We start from the raw sequence: 18,422 nt of genomic DNA, 5'->3' as shown, positions 1-18,422 counted from the left end.
ACATCATCAGCTGAAGGGGAAAAAATAATCTCCGAAAAAGTCTGATAAAGTGTGATAGTGAACCTTGTGCTGTCAAGGGCTGTGGTTAAAGCTCTTAGAAGGATCATTGTTCCTGAGACTAATTATAGTAACATGACTGGGCATGCATACACATTTTCCATGGTTTTTTTGGCATCACCTGATGAGAAGCTGTAGGAGAAAGAAGAAAGGCATGGCAGAAATATTTCTGTAAGGATACTGGTGTAAGAATAGCAGTGCATGCCATGATGTCTATGCTGGCTGGAGGAACAGCTGGATGAGGTACCCAGGCACATCTGTGCTCTTCCTGTCCGGGCTTTTCTTATCCCTCTGGAGCTGACTGGCCATCCCTGGGGATGCTGCCTTTGCAGCAGGGTCACCATGGGAAGGTAATCTCCACAGGAGGTGTGGCACTCATAGTTTTGTACTCATCTAAATTATACAGTGGATAAAGCTCCATCCTTTCAATAGAAATAGAACTTGGTCTGCCATTTGTCATCAGAAAAAAAGTAGATCCAAAGTCTCCACTTCCCATCATTTCATTGGGTGTCAGTGTCTAAATCCCCATTAAATTCCTTGAACTTTGTTGTCTTAATCTGGTTAGCTTTTCATATCTGCTCACCACATGGTACTTGTTATATTCTGGTGATCTAGTGGGAAGTGGAGCAGACTGATCCTAAAGGTAAGAAATGTGTGACGCAGAAACTTCTGAGTGTTAGTTGCGATGTGTGGGCACTCAGGGTGCTGTTAATCCGGAGGAATGTTCTTGGGCTTGCTCAAATGCTATTCAGCAGCTTTTGTCATTCTTCAGAATGTAGCTTCTATATGGAGCAGAATTTATACATCAGATATGCAGCCAAGGATTCATGCCTCCCATTAATTAGAGCTTGTATCACTGCTTTGTAGGGTGGGCTTGGAGCAAGGAAGCCTTTGGAGTGTTGATGTGCTCTCACAGGCATGAAAACACTGTGAGCTGTCTTCTTTTGGGCTGTTAGTCATACTGTCCAAATCTGGGTGTCACATCACTGCTACAGAGGGTCTCTCTCTAATCAAAGTGCCATTGATAAGGATAAAATCCAAAAATGTATTTTGATCCGTTGATCTAAATGGGTGGTGGATGCAGTATGGGCCTGATGAAATGTGGAGTAGTAAAAGGCAGTGCTAATGCCTGACTGTGCTGCAGGTGAAAAATGTAATTAATTAATGGATTAATTGGAACTAATTCTGGTGCTTCCTTGCTAAACACAAAGTTTTCCCTTCTATGTGCTCATGCATTTGACAGTCTAGAGCTCAGGTCTTATCTGAATGGACTGCAGAGTTATGTATTGTGTGGCTGGCAGGGTTATCTCTTTGCCACATGTGCTGCAGGCTTTGAAGGGGATAAACAGAATGGGGAATATTGGTCTTTGTGACCACTGGCAGTAGAAGTGCTGAGTGGGGAGTGGCGTGCCTTGCATCTCTCTGCATTTTAGTCCCAGCTAAGCTGCTTGGTCTAGACTCAGAGGGTAAGAAAACTGATTTCTTGATTCCTTACCTAACAATAACAAGCAATAATAATATAAATAATATAATATAGTGATAATAGAAATAATATATAATATACAATATAATATACTATATAGTATATAATATCTAAATAGATAATAAAAATAAATATTATATATTATATATTATATAGTGTAAATAATATATCATAATATCATAAAACTCACACATCGCTGTCTACATTGAAATGCAAAGTATCAAGGCCATATTTGAAATTCATTTCACTGCTGAAGTCTGTGGGAATGCCAGTGCAGCCAGAACTCCACTCTGGTATCTAATCACAGCTCTGCTGTGACCTGTCCTGTGACCACCATGACTCATTTGACCATCCTTAGTGGTACTCACCCCAGCAGCACCGTGGGGATAAAAAGATATGTCTTCCTTTATACAATAGCAATAAAATGCTGGTGTGATTTTTCTCTGCAACTGACACTCACAGTGAGGTTTTCTTTTGATGTGTCTGTATTTGAGATGCCACTGCATCTTGAACAGCCTGGAGGTGTGTCTGTCAAAATCCAGCCCCTTGTGCTTCTCCCTCAGCAGGAGAGATTCACAACAGAGGGAAGGCTTGTGTTTGAAGACAGCTCATTTGATGGAGATGTGATCTTGTTATGTGTTTATAATCATATTTCTGATATTCCAATGCATTCAGTGGGCTGTGGCTACAGGTGAATTTTATTAGCCAGTGTCATACATTGAGCTTCCACCATAATCTCATAATAACCAGCATTTTCCCCTTACATGTGCAGTAAAGCATCACAGAAGAGGTCAAGCTATGGGAACTTCAAAACTGGAAAGTAAATCTTGATTTTTCCTTGGCACTGGTCACACTAAGTTACACGTGGTACTTCGAAACAAAAGATTTTAACCGACTTGATATGAAGCACGTGTGCATTGCTGAGAGCTGATAGCGCCACATTCCCTTGATTTCATCTCTGTTCTTCCACTTTTTCTATTATTTTCTAGCCTAGTGATGCCACATTTCCTTTGAAATTTCCTTGATGCACACTTTTGCAGAAATTTAAGATTACATCTCCAAAAAATACAGTATCTGCTGCCAGAATAAGGTACTTCATTCTGACTTAGAAACCAAACCACACCCCACATTCACATGCTTGTACATTCACACTCATAGTTCAGTCTGATCCATGTGGCTGTGGAAAGCTGCATCCTGCTGTACAAATGACCCATTCCATTTTCCAGGCCTAATCCTGGGCTATCAGCTTTCACTATTCCTTCCACACGATCCTTCTCTAAATCCTTATCTCTACACTAAATTCTTTAAGTGCCAGGCAAAACTGCTACAGACTTTGAAATAGCACTGTGATGACTACAACACAGAATTATTTTATCTACATGCATGGCTTTATTCTCTGAAATAATTTTACCTTTAGGCAGAAAATTTTTCATAGTAAAAACACATATGTATTTGTGTATTTATTTATTTGTTTGAATTTTTGGTTTTGGTTTTTTTTTTCTGAAGATTTGACCAATCATGCTCTCTTAGAATGCTTGAATGATGGATTTGGGAATAATTCTTTCATCCTGCATTCTTAGCTAGCCATTTCTTGTCAAGTCTGCACAGAAGTTTTCCACTTTTTGATATGAAACCAACTGGTCTCCAACATTAAATATTTTGAAGATTTTGGGGGATTGGTTTTGGTTTCTTACTTCTAGGATACCATTATAAAAGCACAAAAATTTGTATGCTGTGTATGTGCGCTTTCTAATGACTGACTGTTTGCAGACACATAATTCTGTAGCTTTGTAATGAAATTTTTAAACATTCTGAAACTTCTGTTATCCAGTCTTGCCTAGTCCAAATGAGTGTCTCTAATGAGGATCCCCCCAGCCCTGCTCTTGCAACACCAGTAGCTACTTGCCTCGCTGAGCCAGAAGACTCTCTCTTTCTACTGGCTACTCCAAACCTAAAACATTGCTCTGTAGGACTCATATTTCATACTATACCTATGTGGTTTTCTTTGTCAGGCAACAAACTGCTTCTATCATCTGTTAGGAATAAAAAAATACCCAAACCCTTTTTGGCAGAACCCGTGGGACTCAACTCACCGTAGTTGCTTGAATTTTCTCCTTCTTTTCTTGGGTCTCAAAGGGTTTGAACAGGAGGGGTTCCTGCTCTCTTTAAATGCAGTGACCACTTCTGCCAGCCCTACAAGCTGGGAGGGGAGGGGAGGGTAGTGAGAGTTTCAGGGATCTGAGCAATGCCATTGCTATCACCAAGCTGAAAATAACCTCTGACAAAAGCCTGGCATTTTGTTCCCTTATGTCTGCTTGTGAGTAGGTGGACAACAATGCAGCCCCTCAGATTACACCTAAAGGACACTCCTGACTGCAGCCTAACAAATCAAAAATAAAGATTAAAGTTTTATAGTTTCTCTACTGCACTGCTTAAATGTGAATCACAAAATAACAATTCTTGAAATGATGATCTTGTTATTAATGGTCACATTGCCAAAAGTAATTTACCAAAATAACCGTTAAAAATAATAATACATCAAAACTTGTTTGTAGCACCTCCAGGAAAACAACAGTTTTAAACTAAATAGCATTTCATTCTGCAGTTCATGGTTTGATAGATACAAATGGTTTGTCTTCTAGGATACAGAAGATTATGCTTTTACCTCAAATCTTTCATTTTTTACTGTTTTTTAGGCATTAAAGTGGGTAGACAATATCTATAATATTTAGCCTGTGTAATTATTGCAATTACCTTTGCAATGCCTGAATGAGCCCCTTGGAAATGGATGAGGCTGCAGATGTATTAGAGATATGGGCAGTAAAGTATGAACTTTTTAACAGGGATTTATTTTAAGGGCTTTAAAGGTTTAGAAGCTAATTCTCATTTTTCTAAGCAGATGCCTGGACTTTGCTGTGTATGAAAGGGCCCATCCCAGGGGTTAAACACCAGAAATCTCAAGCTGAAAGTCTCAACTTGGGGACTTTCATGGAAACACAAGAAAATTAGATGCCAAATCCACATTAGACTTTAGGATTTAGGGGTCTGTTAGCTGAGGCTGCTAAGAAAACTCTTAGGAACCTATAAATCTGTTTGCTGTTGAGTCTGGCAAATTGTATCATGCAGAGACAGGTCCTTGGTGCAAAATTGAAGGACTATTTCTTTCCTGAGCAGAGGAGCTAGACACCATCTCTTCTGGGTCATTGTCCCAGTTAGTTAATGGAACTATTCTATATCAGATAAAGCCAAATGCAGAGTAGACAGTGCAGTGTGTGGTATGAGGGTTCCTTGTAAGAGGGCAGCAAGGAGGGGTTAGGGCAGGCCTGAACTCCCTCTTGGAATACATGGGAAGCACTGAGAAGCTTCTTAAATCTTTGTGTTTGTGCCCTTGGTGACTTACATTAGGACCCCTGACATTTGAGATGGATGAATCATCTGTAATGTTCACTCATATTTTATAGATCATGTACTTGGATGGATTTGCACCATAACCAACTGCAGGGAACTCTGTGAAAACAGTTTTTGCCCCAAAATGTAAGTATTTTTCCTTTGGTTTTGGCAGAGAATTTAAGGGAAAACTGCAGGTGATGAACTTTTAGTTTTCCCAGTGTTGGGTGCTGCCTAATTTCTGTGCTGCTGCGTGCCCCTGTAAGGATTGTTGAAAAGCTCTTTACAGCTCCAAGGAACACCTAGATCTATACAGGTTACTTGGGATTACCTATCATTCCAGGTCAACTGTGGTTAGCAGGATCTGGGACTGTTAGAAAAGACTCAAGATACGCAACTGGAATTGCATATGCATGAACTGGAGTGAGAAAGTAGTTTTCTATAAATCAGTGGAAGGGATTAAAAAACCCTGCCCCAAGAGCTGGAACACAGCAACTCCAAAGTGAAGCCAGCCTGGGGAGCAGAGGGACTTCCCCAGAGCAGATCAGGCACTCAGGGCACCTTCCAGGGGAGGTGAGGCAAGGTGAGAAGAGCAGTGAGCTGGGCTGTCAGAGACAAACGCAGGTCTGCTGGGGCAGGAGACCCTTGGAGCTGAGAAAGCAGCAGCTTTTCAGCCTCCAAAACCAGCACACAGGAAGAAAAGTGCTCATGAAAAAGCAACTGCAGTGTGTCAGGAGCCAAGGGACACAGAAATTCAGAAAATATGCTCAGCTTTCCAAAATATGCTCAGCTTTCCCAGCACTATGTGTGACAAGACCATTTCACTAAGACCAGTTACTGTAGTTTCTTAGTCTGTCAGCTGTGGTGCTCAAAAATGAAAGGGGTGTTCCACTGAGCAATGCAAGTTTCTAAAACCTTTGCCTTTATATTTCCAGAATGAGGCTGATAGCAGGTGTAAGGAAGATCAGTTATCTCGGTGGAAAAGAAAAATCTACTCAGTGCTCTAGTGAGAATTTTCCCCTCTTCCAGCTTTTATTCTTCTTTCCCCTTCATTTATTATTATTGAAATATTTCAATAGTGAAATATTCTGTCAGGTGTATTTTGTCTTAGAACTTTGCACTATTAAAGAACAGATGAGTTTGTTTTACTGTGGTAGCTGTTTTAATTATATATATCTTTTTTGTGCAGTCCAAGCCTGAATCTTGGGCTTTGCTACCATTTATTTCTTCTATCCCAGACTGGTCTACCAGGTACATTTCACCTGGGAAGGCAGATACACTGTATTTTTATTCAATTTGTCAGCTATTACTTATTATCTGAGTGTGAGCTGTAGGAGGAGTCTTCATCTTTCTTCCTTCAATGTATATGAGACACTGCTGCCCTTATTTAAATTCAAGTGGTTTGATTGAACCTGTTTGAAACTTCTGTGACATTTGGCCACGCATTCCTGAATGCTCCAGGGTGATATCTTACTTCCTTTTTTGTTCTGACTTGTTTCTAGGAGTTGTAATATGTACTGATAGGAGTTCAAAAGTTACATTGAGTTACTTAATTCACTTTTTCACAAAACACCATTTTCCCCCCCTTCCTTCAGAACACAGCAAGCCCTGCCTGACAAAAAATGACTTAAGAGATGCCAGTGAATATGCAATATATGCATATGCAATGTGTAACTTAGGTAATCTAATGTAATCAAACAGAAAAAGTCACTGTAGAGTTTTATGTAAGTTTAATCTGAACAAATCAATTTAAAAATACAGTATAAATAATTCTTAACTTATATAAAAATTGATTAAGAAAATTTGGGAGTTTTTGTGCTTCTCACTAACTTTACAAAAGAGCATTTATTTAAACACAGATGCAAAACATTTTACCTGTGGCCTTTTTTCTAAGACATAAAATATTTACACACTCACAGTACTTTTTTTTTTTGGTGCAAAATATGTACTGACTGATAGACTGTACCTTTCTGTACAAAGACAATTTCAGCTTACTTTGCATAGAAGAAATCAACACACACTCACAAAAACCCCACTAGATACCTAACTTTGCTGTTAAAATACTTCAGGTAATCCTTTTGGAAAAATTCATTAGGCATTAACTTTCTCCTTAAGAGTCAGTTTTATTTTCTAAAGCGTCAATGAAGGCTATTCCAGCATTGAGGTCTTGGCAATACATGTCCAAACCATTGTCCATCATACAATGCCAGAAGTGTGCAGTGTGTTACCAGCAATTTTGCCTGCTAACACAATCAGCAATTCCCTATCCCAAAATTAGTCTTCTGAAACTTCAAGTTTTCGTTGAGGAATATATAGAGTTCCTTGAGAGGTTCTCTGGGTACCATCTGAGTTTGCAGATAGTGCAAGTTCTGTGTTTGGCCCTCCTGGTGTGCGGAAAAAGTTCTCTGTAACTGCCTGAGGCTCCTGAGGTTCCTTTGGCTGAAGGAACTGAAGAGAAAAGAGAAAGTTACTTTCATTTACGGGGGAATAAAAAGTAAATTCTACTTCTATGTTTCTGCAGGATATTAGCAAACTTTTTTTTCCCCTGAAATTTAAAAACTGAACTTTTTACTGAGAAGGATATAGCTGCATTCCTTTATATATATATATATATAAATACATAAAAGTATGTTTTTCTAATCTCCTTCTTTTTTAACACAAACAGATATTAGGCAATACAGTATTATATAAAATATACAGAGAAACTTCCTGTGGGGGGAAAAATATTTAAAAACCTGTACAGTCCTATCCTATTAAAAGAATAGCTATTATTAAACACAAGAACTTGAGAGTAGATTAGGGAAGTAACAAGAAGGAAAGAAAATAACAAAGGAACAATTTTTTAATAAGCACAATCTAGTTTGTGATTATTAAAGTATTTCTCAGATATGTAAAATCCTCCCTCTAAAACAGTTGTTTCTTCACATCTTGTCATCTTCCAGCTGGCTCCACTTCCACCACAAATAAGTCACTTATCTTCCTTGCTAACCTCTCATTTCTACTGTACTTAGGCTGGCCTTCACTGCTAGCTCTTTTTGGGCAGTGCTGATTTCTAAAGATCAAAAAGAAATGTTTATTTATAAATTTTATCTGCTGTAAGGGAATTACTGCACTGCACTTCCCACTCAACCCACCATGGTGGAGTTGCGATATGTTTTAACTCACCTTCCCTTCTTGCACGTTTGTACTCCCTGAGCTATGGCTGATATTTTCTGATTGGGAAGAGACTGGCACGTGCTGTAGAATAGGATTTGCAGGAACTTGCACACCAGCAGGTATTAGTCCTATGTGTTGCAGCATAAAGTTCAGAGCTGAGGAGCTTGGATTTGGGGCAGAACTGGTACTGCTTGAATTGAGGCAGGAGTTGCTCAGTACAGGTGCAGCAGCTATGGAATTTGGTGACAGCATTATGTTCAAGGGTGTTATATGAAAAGCAGGAATATTGACTGTCTTCAGTTCTGAGGCTGGCATTGGAATGACACCTGGAACAGAAACATCAAGTGTTGAGAGGAATTAGGGCAAGCTGGCCCTGGCCCATTGAGCTGGACCCCCATGCCTGTTTCCCTGGACACTCACCAGTGATGGGAGAGCTGTAGGCTGTGTGCTGCAGAGAACACACCCCAGCCTTCTCTTTAGTGGAGCATTCTGCCTTGTTGCCATGGGTGCAGTGAGTCAGAGGAATAAGATAACCAGATGGAAAAAAAGTCTGAGAAAGAAAGAGACACCACACCTTTAGCCCAAACATGTAGTAAGCAAACCCCAAAACTTTTCTCCAAAACTGCAACCCTCCCTTGCCTTGTTCTTGTTCTTTATCCTCCATGTCCCCAGGATGCCATATCCTATGCCTGTACTACTTTCTGTCTGAAATGAGACACAGCAGTCTCAAGGACATGCTCTTTCAATTAAAACCACAGAGAAGTCAGCTGGCTCCATTTCCAGCTGATACTGTTGGTGGGGAACTGGAAATCCACCTGGGATTAACACAGTGCAGTTTGACCAGATGGAAAAGAAACCATGATACTCAACACTATTTTTCTAGAAGAAACATTCTGGACCCAGTAAATCATCACATCACCTCATTCTTGGATTGTATTTTTCATAAAACAAATATTGGATGACAAAACTTTTGCATTTACGTATTCTGTTTTCGTCAACAGAACTATTCCTTATTCAGGTTCTCTACAGCAATCAGTCTTAACTGCATAATACTGAATTTTACTGATGAAGAGAGATTCATGCGATTCTCTTTCAAAGCATTTGACAGTAAATATATGCAATAGAAAAAAAAAAAAAAGAGAGGATGGGGGAGGTAAGCAGTCTCAATATTGCCCTCAGCTCATTAGTGTGACCTTCATTCCAATGGAAGCCTGAAAGCCTCTTTATGTCCTCTTTTTTGTGTACTCAATGCAGACACAGAAATCCTACTTTCCTACAAAATAAGGTTTTAAAAGCACACTAAAATTAATACAGCCAAAGACAGCCTATGTAGGTGTAGTTCGTTGTAGTTTTGTTTCTTTTGCAGAGACTCCAAGTAGTGTTTTCCCAGGGAATGGCAAGACAAATCTTACCTCAGGAGCAGGAATGGCAAATGCCACAGGTATGTCTTGTTTTGTTTTGATTTTATCTTCATCTTCTGGAGTATTTTCTTTTGTACATTGGTCACAGCAACTTGCCATGTTTTGATCTACTGTTTTGGTTTCATTCTGTCTGTCTTCCTGGACACTGTCCATTTCATGATTCGTTTGTGAGCTGTTGGAAGGTGGTTTTTCATTCTTAGTGGATTCTCCCTTTGAAAAAAGCACACACAAAAAGAAAGGCAGATGTTGTAAGGCTTAACGATCTCAATTAGAGATGTACAACGATAGTTAAACCTTCTTAAAAACTGGAAAGAAAGCTTTTTACTTCCTCCTCATTCCCAAGTTTGTACTATAAAAATTTCTGGTCACTAGGACAGCCAGGTCCATCTTATCACATCTTGTTTCTTCCCAGCTAGTGGATGTTGGATAGCATGTGCTGTCATAACACACCCATAACATATGACAACTGTTTCAGCAAGCCAGATTTACAGCAGATTTATAATTTACAGAGATGCTAAAACAATCAATAATTGAGGACTAGAAAGCAATCCAGCCCCAGTCTCTCCATATACATCAAGTTTATCTGAACCTCTTATTCTCTTCATATGTTGTTTTATTATGCCTACAACAAACCAACACTGGGTGGAAATATTTAGAAAGCATCTGGGTTTTGGGAATTTCCCTGTAAAGGGAATTCTATACATCCACTTTCCCTCCTAACACCTCTAAAGCCAGGAATGGTTGCCAGCAAGTTCACAAAATTCTAGAATTCAAGAGACCTTGAAGATCTCTTGCTTCCAACCTTGCTCTCAACCTGACCTACTCCTAAATCAGGTATAAATAGGTAAGTTTTGACATAGTGTTTTGTGAGCTACTTTATTTTCACTACACCTGTACACTTTGTCTTCTTAGATATAAACCCCAGCCCCTCAAACATCAACAGGCATAGCAAATGAAGACTATCTCTTCAAGCCTGATGTTATTTAAAACGCCTACACTCACTGGCAGGCTCCTACATCACTTTGAAAATGAGTAGGTGGCAACATCACTAAGCCATAAAATGGCACTTTAAAACTAATTTAACTTACCAAAGAAGTATCAAGGCTTTCCTCATCACTTTTACGCCTTTTAATTAAATTGCTCTCTGGTAGTGCTTGGGATCTTTTAAGGCACCGCTGAGATGAAGTTTCTGATTTCGTTTCAGGTCTTTCTTCAGCTGCCAAGGATTTTGTAGGCTCATCCGGACCTCTCGGTGTGTCCTCTTCCTCAGTGGTTATTTTATTTAATATTTTTGAATTATTACTTTTAATTCCAGTTACGTTAGCACATGGCAGAGGTTGCAACATGAAGCCTGGGCTGTAGGTTGTTACCGTGTGGGCTTGGGAAGGGTGCAGATAGATTGCATATGAAACCCCGGACTGAGGATGAGGTAGGATAACGGGTGACACGGAGCTGTGGCTTGCAGGGCACACCCCGAGGGGCTGGCTCAGAGCTGGCTGCTGAGCGGGCTCAGGCTTGGGGACAGCCTCAGGCGAGGACAGGGCGCATTTCGTTTGCATCTCTTCTGCTGTCCTTCAGCAAAAAACAAACAAAAAAACCCCAAATGTGTTTTAATGCCTTCATGCAAAAATGAATGTTCTGACAAATTATCTTCTGTAATATATGATATCTTCTGTAATACAAAGACTTAACATGAACCTGTACTTCTCAATCCACTAAAGAGAAAATAAATGAAAAACTAGCCTGCAGTATTCAAGGTTACTGGTTTTTGCAGGCTGTTGCCCCACTCAAACTGAGCATAACTAACTTGTTCTCACCTTTAAATTTGTGCAAACTTACTTGGATTGTCCTTCCAGCTGATGTTTAGTGATTGCTGGAAACTGAGCTATTGTATTTGGGAAAACTGGTAAACTTTGATAAGTACCTGGTTGGAGGAGAAGAAGAACAAATCAAAAGAGTGAGTTCATCAAAGTAAAAATTTAACTTTCAAAGTAAAAATTTAACTTTAACTTGAGGAGACTGCATTATGTAATGTAACAGCTAATGAGATAAGTTATCCTCAAACTCAGCCCAGATTTGATTTGCTCAACCGGACATCAACTTACATCAAACAAATTTTAAAGGCCCCAGAGAGGATCCCCAGCAAGAACATGAACACTGACAGGTAATTTTCTGGCCATGTTTTAGAATACAGAACTGGTTAAATAGTATGATCCAAAGCAGAGTTTCTACAACAAAGCAGGTCGGAGAAGATCCAATATTCATTGATTCTAGACAAACAAAAGGTTTGTAGCCATTTCTGCATTTTTGACGGCTCTTAAGATGCATTTTCTGAAAGGAAAGCACATCTGCACCCACACATCTACATGTCCTGTGAGAAGAGGGCAAGCCCAAATATTTAATGCAAGAGTACATCTGACTTAAAAACAAAAAAAAAACGTTTATGAAAGAAAAATTATGAAAAGATACCTACTGGCACTTATTTTAACTGGGCTGGTTGGAGCAGAGTGGATCTTCCTTCTGTCATTCTCTATACTCTTAACTAACTTTATTAGAGATGAGTGCCGAGTGAAATTTTGCTTTCCTTTTGAAGGAAAAAGGGCTTTTGAGCACTGCTCTTTGGAAGTGATGGATTCTGAAACAGGTGGGGAACAGGTTGTAGAAGTTGCTTCAAGTTTTGTATCTGAAAAACAGAAAAAAAGAAAAAAATATGTATCATATGCAGATTCACTAATTAAAAGCAATTATTTGAGCCTGGCTTATAATTCCTGAAGTACCAACAGTAGCAAACATGGAAATTCAAGAATCTCAATAGCTGAACATCCACTGTGTGCAAATAGATACTGGTTGCTGTGCTGATAAGGACAGTGATGTGACTAGTAAAAGATTTTCTGCTTAGTTATTCTGTCTTTTGGTCAAAAATTTCTAGTACAGAAAATTAAAAAACCAATCAATATCATCATCAGAACAAAATGAAATATTTTGTTAATGAAAAATGAAAAAAATGACACATACACCTACCCTGAGTATTTGGCAAGACCTCAGGTCCTGTCCACTTGAATGCTGGTTTTCTACCTCTCTCCTCTGTAACATGAACTTTTTTGATAAGCTTAAGGCTGCTGAGAACATTTGCTATGTCATAAAGTCTTCTAATTTTGGCTGAAATAAAAGAAATAAATGGAAAGTATAGCAACTGCAATTAACAAGTAGCATGTATCAGATAAAGAAATGTTGTAACACCCTTTAAGCAGCTAAAAGGAAAAAGCTTTAAAAAAAAGTATAAGAACAATTTTGTGGAACAGGTATTTATGTAATGAAACAATATTGTGATACAAAGTTTACATGTAAAATAGAAGACATAGATACAGATCTAGAAGACACTGCAAAGTTTATTATGCTAAATATGGAAAAAAGAACATTTTCAAAACAAGTTAATTTCTGTGCAATGATCAAACCTACACAAATCTAGTGGTAAATATAAGTAGATTAAAAGGCAGGTACACACATGCAATGGCAAATGTGTGAACTGGAGGGAAGAGACACACTAAAATCCAACAGGATAATCATCCTGCATATCTTCCCTGTCTCTAGGTTGAGCTAGTTTTTTGGGAAAAATTTCAGGTAGAAGTCAAACTACAAACGACTTCTAGAGCACAGTGAATGTGCTTAGGTCATGGAATTTTTGGCTCATAACCAAGAACGTGGTAAAACATGGGATTGATATTTGAAATACAGGTAGACAGATGGAACGCTCTGAAAATGCTTTTATTGTGAGACAGGCTCTTCTTATGAAAGAATAAAATCAAGCAAAAAACCCTACTGAGTAGCCACCCACCCTCTCTATGTTGCTGTAAAGCAGTGGAAAGGAAATAATGAACGGAAACCAGCAAGGATCAGTATTCACATAGACACAATTCCACAAAAAAAACCCTCAGAACCAAAACAAAAAATAACCCAAAGCAAAGGAATCTGAGAATTAAGGAAGAGTCTAATTTTCAATGAAACTCACAACTATCCCTCAAAAGCAGCAAATTTTTAATTATTATATGTCTACTGATCTAGACCTAGAAAAACCATTTCATTTGAATGGAGAGGAAGGGGAGGAAGTGTGCAGGGAACTGAGAGAAGGGTAAAAGAATGAAGAAATAATTGGCAGTTAGAGCAAAGGGTTTCACTTCCTCTGACATGCAAGTTGGTCGCAGGACTTTCACAGAATTTCTTTAGACTTCTACCAAGTTACTTATGTGGCCAGAATTCAGATTCGGGGGCATCTTTGGCGAAATGACGCTGAAAACCTTGACAGGCTGCTTGAGGAAAGAGAAATTGTTACTAATATGGAGGCTTGTGACAATACTTCAGGAGGGAGGATTTAATGGACTTTTCCTCTCAGTGGGCATTATGCATCAATAGCCGTACAAAAATTATAAACTGCAGAAGGTATTTAGTGAGTTTTTGGAGGCTCAAATAAACATTTGTGGCAGGAAAAATAAGACAGTATTTTTCCTTATATGAAGTAGTACTGGAATAATTCATTTAGCTTACACTTGCTGTTGTACTTACTTTTAAACTTGCTTTTATCTAAGTCTTCTAACTGATCTTCTCCAATCAGGATTTTAGCAGCAACTTCAAGGCTCACTATTTGAGGTGTTGATACAAGAAACAGCATCACAAATTTCTGACTCATCACTCGTAAGGACTTGTATTTCCTGCCATTCACTGATGCTGCAGCAGACAGGAAAAAGGATTAAAGTATTCAGCAACACACCAGCTACAAACATAAAACACTGAAGAAATTTGTCAGTAATAATTGTAAGAATAACACAGAGACTAGGCAGGGCCAATGTTGACTCCAGAATCACGTTTCTACGTGACAAGAAACAGATGATTGGGTGGATACCAAGTCTAACTACAAAGAAGAGACAGTGATGTATCCCACATATACATTTCCCATTGTCTGACAACTTGTACTCTTAAAGATGCTTAACCCTTAATTAAAATTTCTTCCACGAATCGAAGCTAAATTAATAAAACAAATTGAGTAATTTATTCTTCAAGTTTCTACAACATTCAGTAGTAACTTCTGGTTTCTATAACAATTCAGTGGCAATGGCAATTGGATTATATGTTGGTGTATTTGATAGTTCCACCTGATGTAGAAACGAATTACAAGAACTGAACGAATAAGATAAGTGAAAGAGTGCAGAGCACTTTTTCTCACTACAAAGAGTTGTGGTGCCTTTGGAGCAGCACCACCTCAGAAAAAAAGGAAGGCTAATAAATGTTTTTTTCCTAAGTTCATAGAAATTTATCATTTTAAGTACATATTATTCTTGGCATTACAGAGAATCATTACCAGCACGGAATTCCACTCCTGGGAGCTCGACAAAAGACATTTCGGACTGCTCGCTTGAGCCAAAAGAATTTGCCATTTCTTCATTCCTTTCACCATCAGGATCAAATTCATGTTCATACTCTCTTTTCTTGATCATCTGGATTTGCTGTATGTATTTGTTCTCTTCCCCCACCTTTTTCAGGGCCTGCAGGGTCTGGGGGAGGTTGTGGCGCCCGTGCCAGACATATCTGTTCCTGGCCAAGCGGCTCACCATGTGCAGGCTCTCCAGCACGTTCACAATGTCATAGATGCGCCTGCGCTCCACATCTGCAGAGGGAAAGGTGAACCTGACAGCTCTGCTGTATAACACATGTGCACCCATGCATTACCTGCAGCACAGAGTCCCTGTCCTTCCTCTTAGTATACTTCCAAATCATTTTTGCCAATTCCATAGCACAAACTGAAAATAGCCCTCCCAGGTCTTTCCAGCAAGGAGAACAAATCTTGCTTTGTATATGCAAGGACTTGCTGTTCCAGAGTTATACTTGGCTTTCAGCATTCCTTAAGAAATAAAACTGACTATTGCCAGAAGGGCCATTACATGGGTTTCAATCCAGCTTTAGAAAAAACATAGCATTTCTAATTATTCACTGCATTGATTCTAGACTGTGTCCTTAAATAACCTTGGAGAGTCATGGTAGGAAACTGTTTTATAACTTCTTTCTACATGTCATTTTATTAGCACACTCTTCTTTTCTAATTTGTCCGATAAACTCTTGGTTTTGACCAGACATTTCCTAAAATACATGTCCTTTTGTACAAAGTATACAAAAATGTAAATCATACAGCTTTAAAATTTTGAAACTATTATCCATATATAAGCTGTAGAATACTGTAACTCCATAACTTTTTTAATTTAAAAAAGCTTCAGCTTGATGTTAGAAATGTGGACTCTGCAGAAATTATTGGTGCAACATACAAAACAGTGATACAGAATGAGAAAGTTAATATACCATCAAGAACAGAATGAAGTTTCTTGCTTTGATGTCATGATCAGACAGGAAGTTGTGGGCTCAGTTTGAGAAATGCTAGTTCCTGCTGCAAAAGTCTAACCACTAATCTTAGATATCATCTCTGAATTTAAAAAACTGCAACTGGTTATTTGTGGTATAAGCAATAATTTAGATGTTCAATATGAAACAGAATTCAGAGTTTCTCAGTTCAATTCACTGAGGAAACATCAGCATTCTAAAATAATTGCTCTGGGAATTAGCAATTTAAAAATGGGTTTAAATAAATCTGAGAACAGAGTAAGCATCTAAAATTGTATGGAGCAAAAATATACTAACAAAAATGACAGGTTATTGGCAAATTTGCATGAAGAAATATTTAATAGGATGAACACCAACTTACGCAGCTCTTCAGTGACTTCATCAAGGCAAATGTAACTTTTCTGTGAAGGGCTGGGGTAATCAGGATACCGAGCTAAGAATTTATGACACAGTAATCCAAGACTTTTTTCTTTGCGACTTGGCTGAGATTTTTCATATTCATCCCCCAATAAGTGCTCCTACATGGGAATAAGGAAAAGAGATTGTGAGGTTTTTGACAATATGTAAGCACAGATATTTAACAGCTTCACAGTCAGCACTGTCAAAGGGCCAGTGTTCTCCCTTTGTCCTCAGCAGCTGTGAAATAAAACTAGAACATTACCTGTTGAATGCAGCTAGTCAATATCATTATTTATATTTGATAAATGCTCCAAAACTAAAACTTTTAAAAAGATGTGCTGTGTCAATGTATAATTTTTATACTGAATAAACAGCCTTCAGCTAACTTAACAAAAAAAAAAAAAAAAAGGAGGGAAAATAGATACAGACAACTTTGCAACATACCTGCAAACAGTGTTTTGTCTGTAGTACCTCACTTGAACTGTCTGACAGTTGCCTTCTCTGTTCTCTGCTCCTAATCTCAGGACTGGCTGCACTAATCAGCATTTTCAGGTTGGAAGTAGGTGTCCATGGATCTGCTGGAGGGGTTTCCTTCAGTTTTGGGGGTGTGGTTAGAGGCTGACAGTCAGGCTGTCTCTCTGTCAGTACCAACTGTGAGGTAGACGCTTGTTTCAAAGGAGTTTTCAGTACATTTTTGCATGGCTCAGAATGCTCATTTTCCTACATATCAATAAAAAGAACAACAGTGATATTAAAACCCAGGTGCACCATGATCCATTTATCAATGACAGTCAAAGAGGGATAGAGATCCATCGCATTTTTTGGGTAGCTCCGAGTCAAGGGTTCCAGTCCTACTCTGAACCAATGAGTCCCTTCTCTGAAACCATTTCTGTGCCTGTAGCTTAAGGCTCAGGTCTCCTGGCATTTATTCCTCGGATAGTTTTCCTTTTCCTTCCTCTGAGGCAAATACAATCGAAACATACCTTAAAGCATAGCAGAAAGCTATAAATAATAGCTGAAACATGTAATGATCCGGGAGCGGGTGTGATGTTGCTTATATATTCTTCTTGAGCTTCCCAGCCTGCCTGTCAGGGAACTCTTATCCTTTATCATATAATCACCTCAACTCCACGACCAGCCCGGTATTTAGTAGTCATGGAAGTGTTGGCTAACAAGCTCTTAACTTTACAAGCTCCCAGCTCTCTCAACAAACTTCGGAGCGGAGTAAGGGGTGGAATGTGAACGCGGGGCTTGCCCAGATACACCATGAGAGGAGAGGATAAAGACGGGAAAGCGAAGGAAAGGCATGCCCGGGCGGGATGGATCGGGGACCGATCCACTTCCCTGTAGTTTCCCTCGTATTGCCCCCTTTACTTTTCGCGCCGTGTCTCGGCGCCTGCGCGGTCTGCCCCGCAGAGCCCTCCAAGAAATGGGTCTGGGGTCTGCGGTGGTCCCGAAGCCCCTTTCGGGGAAGTACCCGGGACTCCGGGCAGGCTGGCCAGCCTGGAATTGAGAGGGAAGCGGGCTCGGCACAGCGCCGCCCCAGCTCCGCGGGACCCTCTTCCAATGGCAACTTCTCTGTCACGGCACCACAGAATGTCCGAGACAAACGCTCTGAACATCATTATCCCTGCTCCTCCACACACCTTCCGTTAAGGGAAAAACAAAGGGGAGAGGAGTGCCAGGAGGAAGAAGTGTTCTTCACGGACACCGTGGATAAAGGTCGTGAGAAATGAAGTTTCAGGAGCTTTTGCTGAGGACAGAAATTAAAGCGAAGGTAAAACACACTCGATTTGTGCCGTCCCGCGGTTTCTACGCGCCATCGTTCCGACCGAAGCGGTTTCATGCCCAGCCGCGCTGAGGGCGGGCAGCGGGACTGTCACCGCCCCACAGGAAGCGGCAGCCCCAGGGGTCGGCTGCTCTCGCTCACCGGAGGAATTACCTTGTCGCCGGCCCCCATCTCCCCGCCCGCCGGCCGCATTCTCCCGCCGCCTCAGGAGGCGACACCCGCCGCTCCCGCCGCACCGCTCCGCATGGCAGGTCCCGCCGGCTCTGCAGGGCGGGAGGAGGGAGGGAGGCACTGGATGGAGGCCCCGTGACGGGCCGGTTCCCGCTGCCTTCCGCGGCCGCCGGAC

General features: G+C 40.0%; 2 protein-coding genes and 1 long non-coding RNA gene across 3 annotated transcripts in view; 1 reads left to right on the top strand and 2 right to left on the bottom strand.

The window, feature by feature from the left end:
- Positions 1–3,747, bottom strand: part of CSRP3 (cysteine and glycine rich protein 3) — a 14,067-nt gene extending 10,320 nt beyond the window's left edge. The window contains exon 1 of the mRNA XM_041461860.1: positions 3,634–3,747. The gene's annotated coding sequence lies outside the window, so the exon portion shown is untranslated. The remainder of the gene's footprint in view (positions 1–3,633) is intronic.
- On the top strand, positions 1,453–9,524 carry LOC121350489. The gene is made up of 3 exons (XR_005954676.1): positions 1,453–1,523; positions 5,002–5,074; positions 9,450–9,524. It is a non-coding gene; the product is annotated as an uncharacterized LOC121350489 (long non-coding RNA).
- On the bottom strand, positions 6,746–18,422 carry E2F8 (E2F transcription factor 8). The gene is made up of 13 exons (XM_041461858.1): positions 18,230–18,422; positions 16,732–17,007; positions 16,250–16,406; positions 14,858–15,163; positions 14,065–14,226; positions 12,526–12,663; positions 11,978–12,187; positions 11,344–11,428; positions 10,593–11,076; positions 9,496–9,714; positions 8,504–8,633; positions 8,093–8,409; positions 6,746–7,375 (listed from the first exon to the last, which is right to left on the bottom strand). The coding sequence occupies exons 1-13, from the start codon at positions 18,266–18,268 to the stop codon at positions 7,202–7,204; spliced, it is 2,697 nt and encodes an 898-aa protein (XP_041317792.1). The 5' UTR covers positions 18,269–18,422; the 3' UTR covers positions 6,746–7,201.

This window comes from Pyrgilauda ruficollis, unplaced genomic scaffold (assembly GCF_017590135.1).
Source record: "Pyrgilauda ruficollis isolate IOZ18807 unplaced genomic scaffold, ASM1759013v1 scaffold156, whole genome shotgun sequence".
NCBI classification, from domain to species: Eukaryota; Metazoa; Chordata; class Aves; order Passeriformes; family Passeridae; genus Pyrgilauda; species Pyrgilauda ruficollis.
This window is presented reverse-complemented; position numbering and strand designations above follow the sequence as displayed.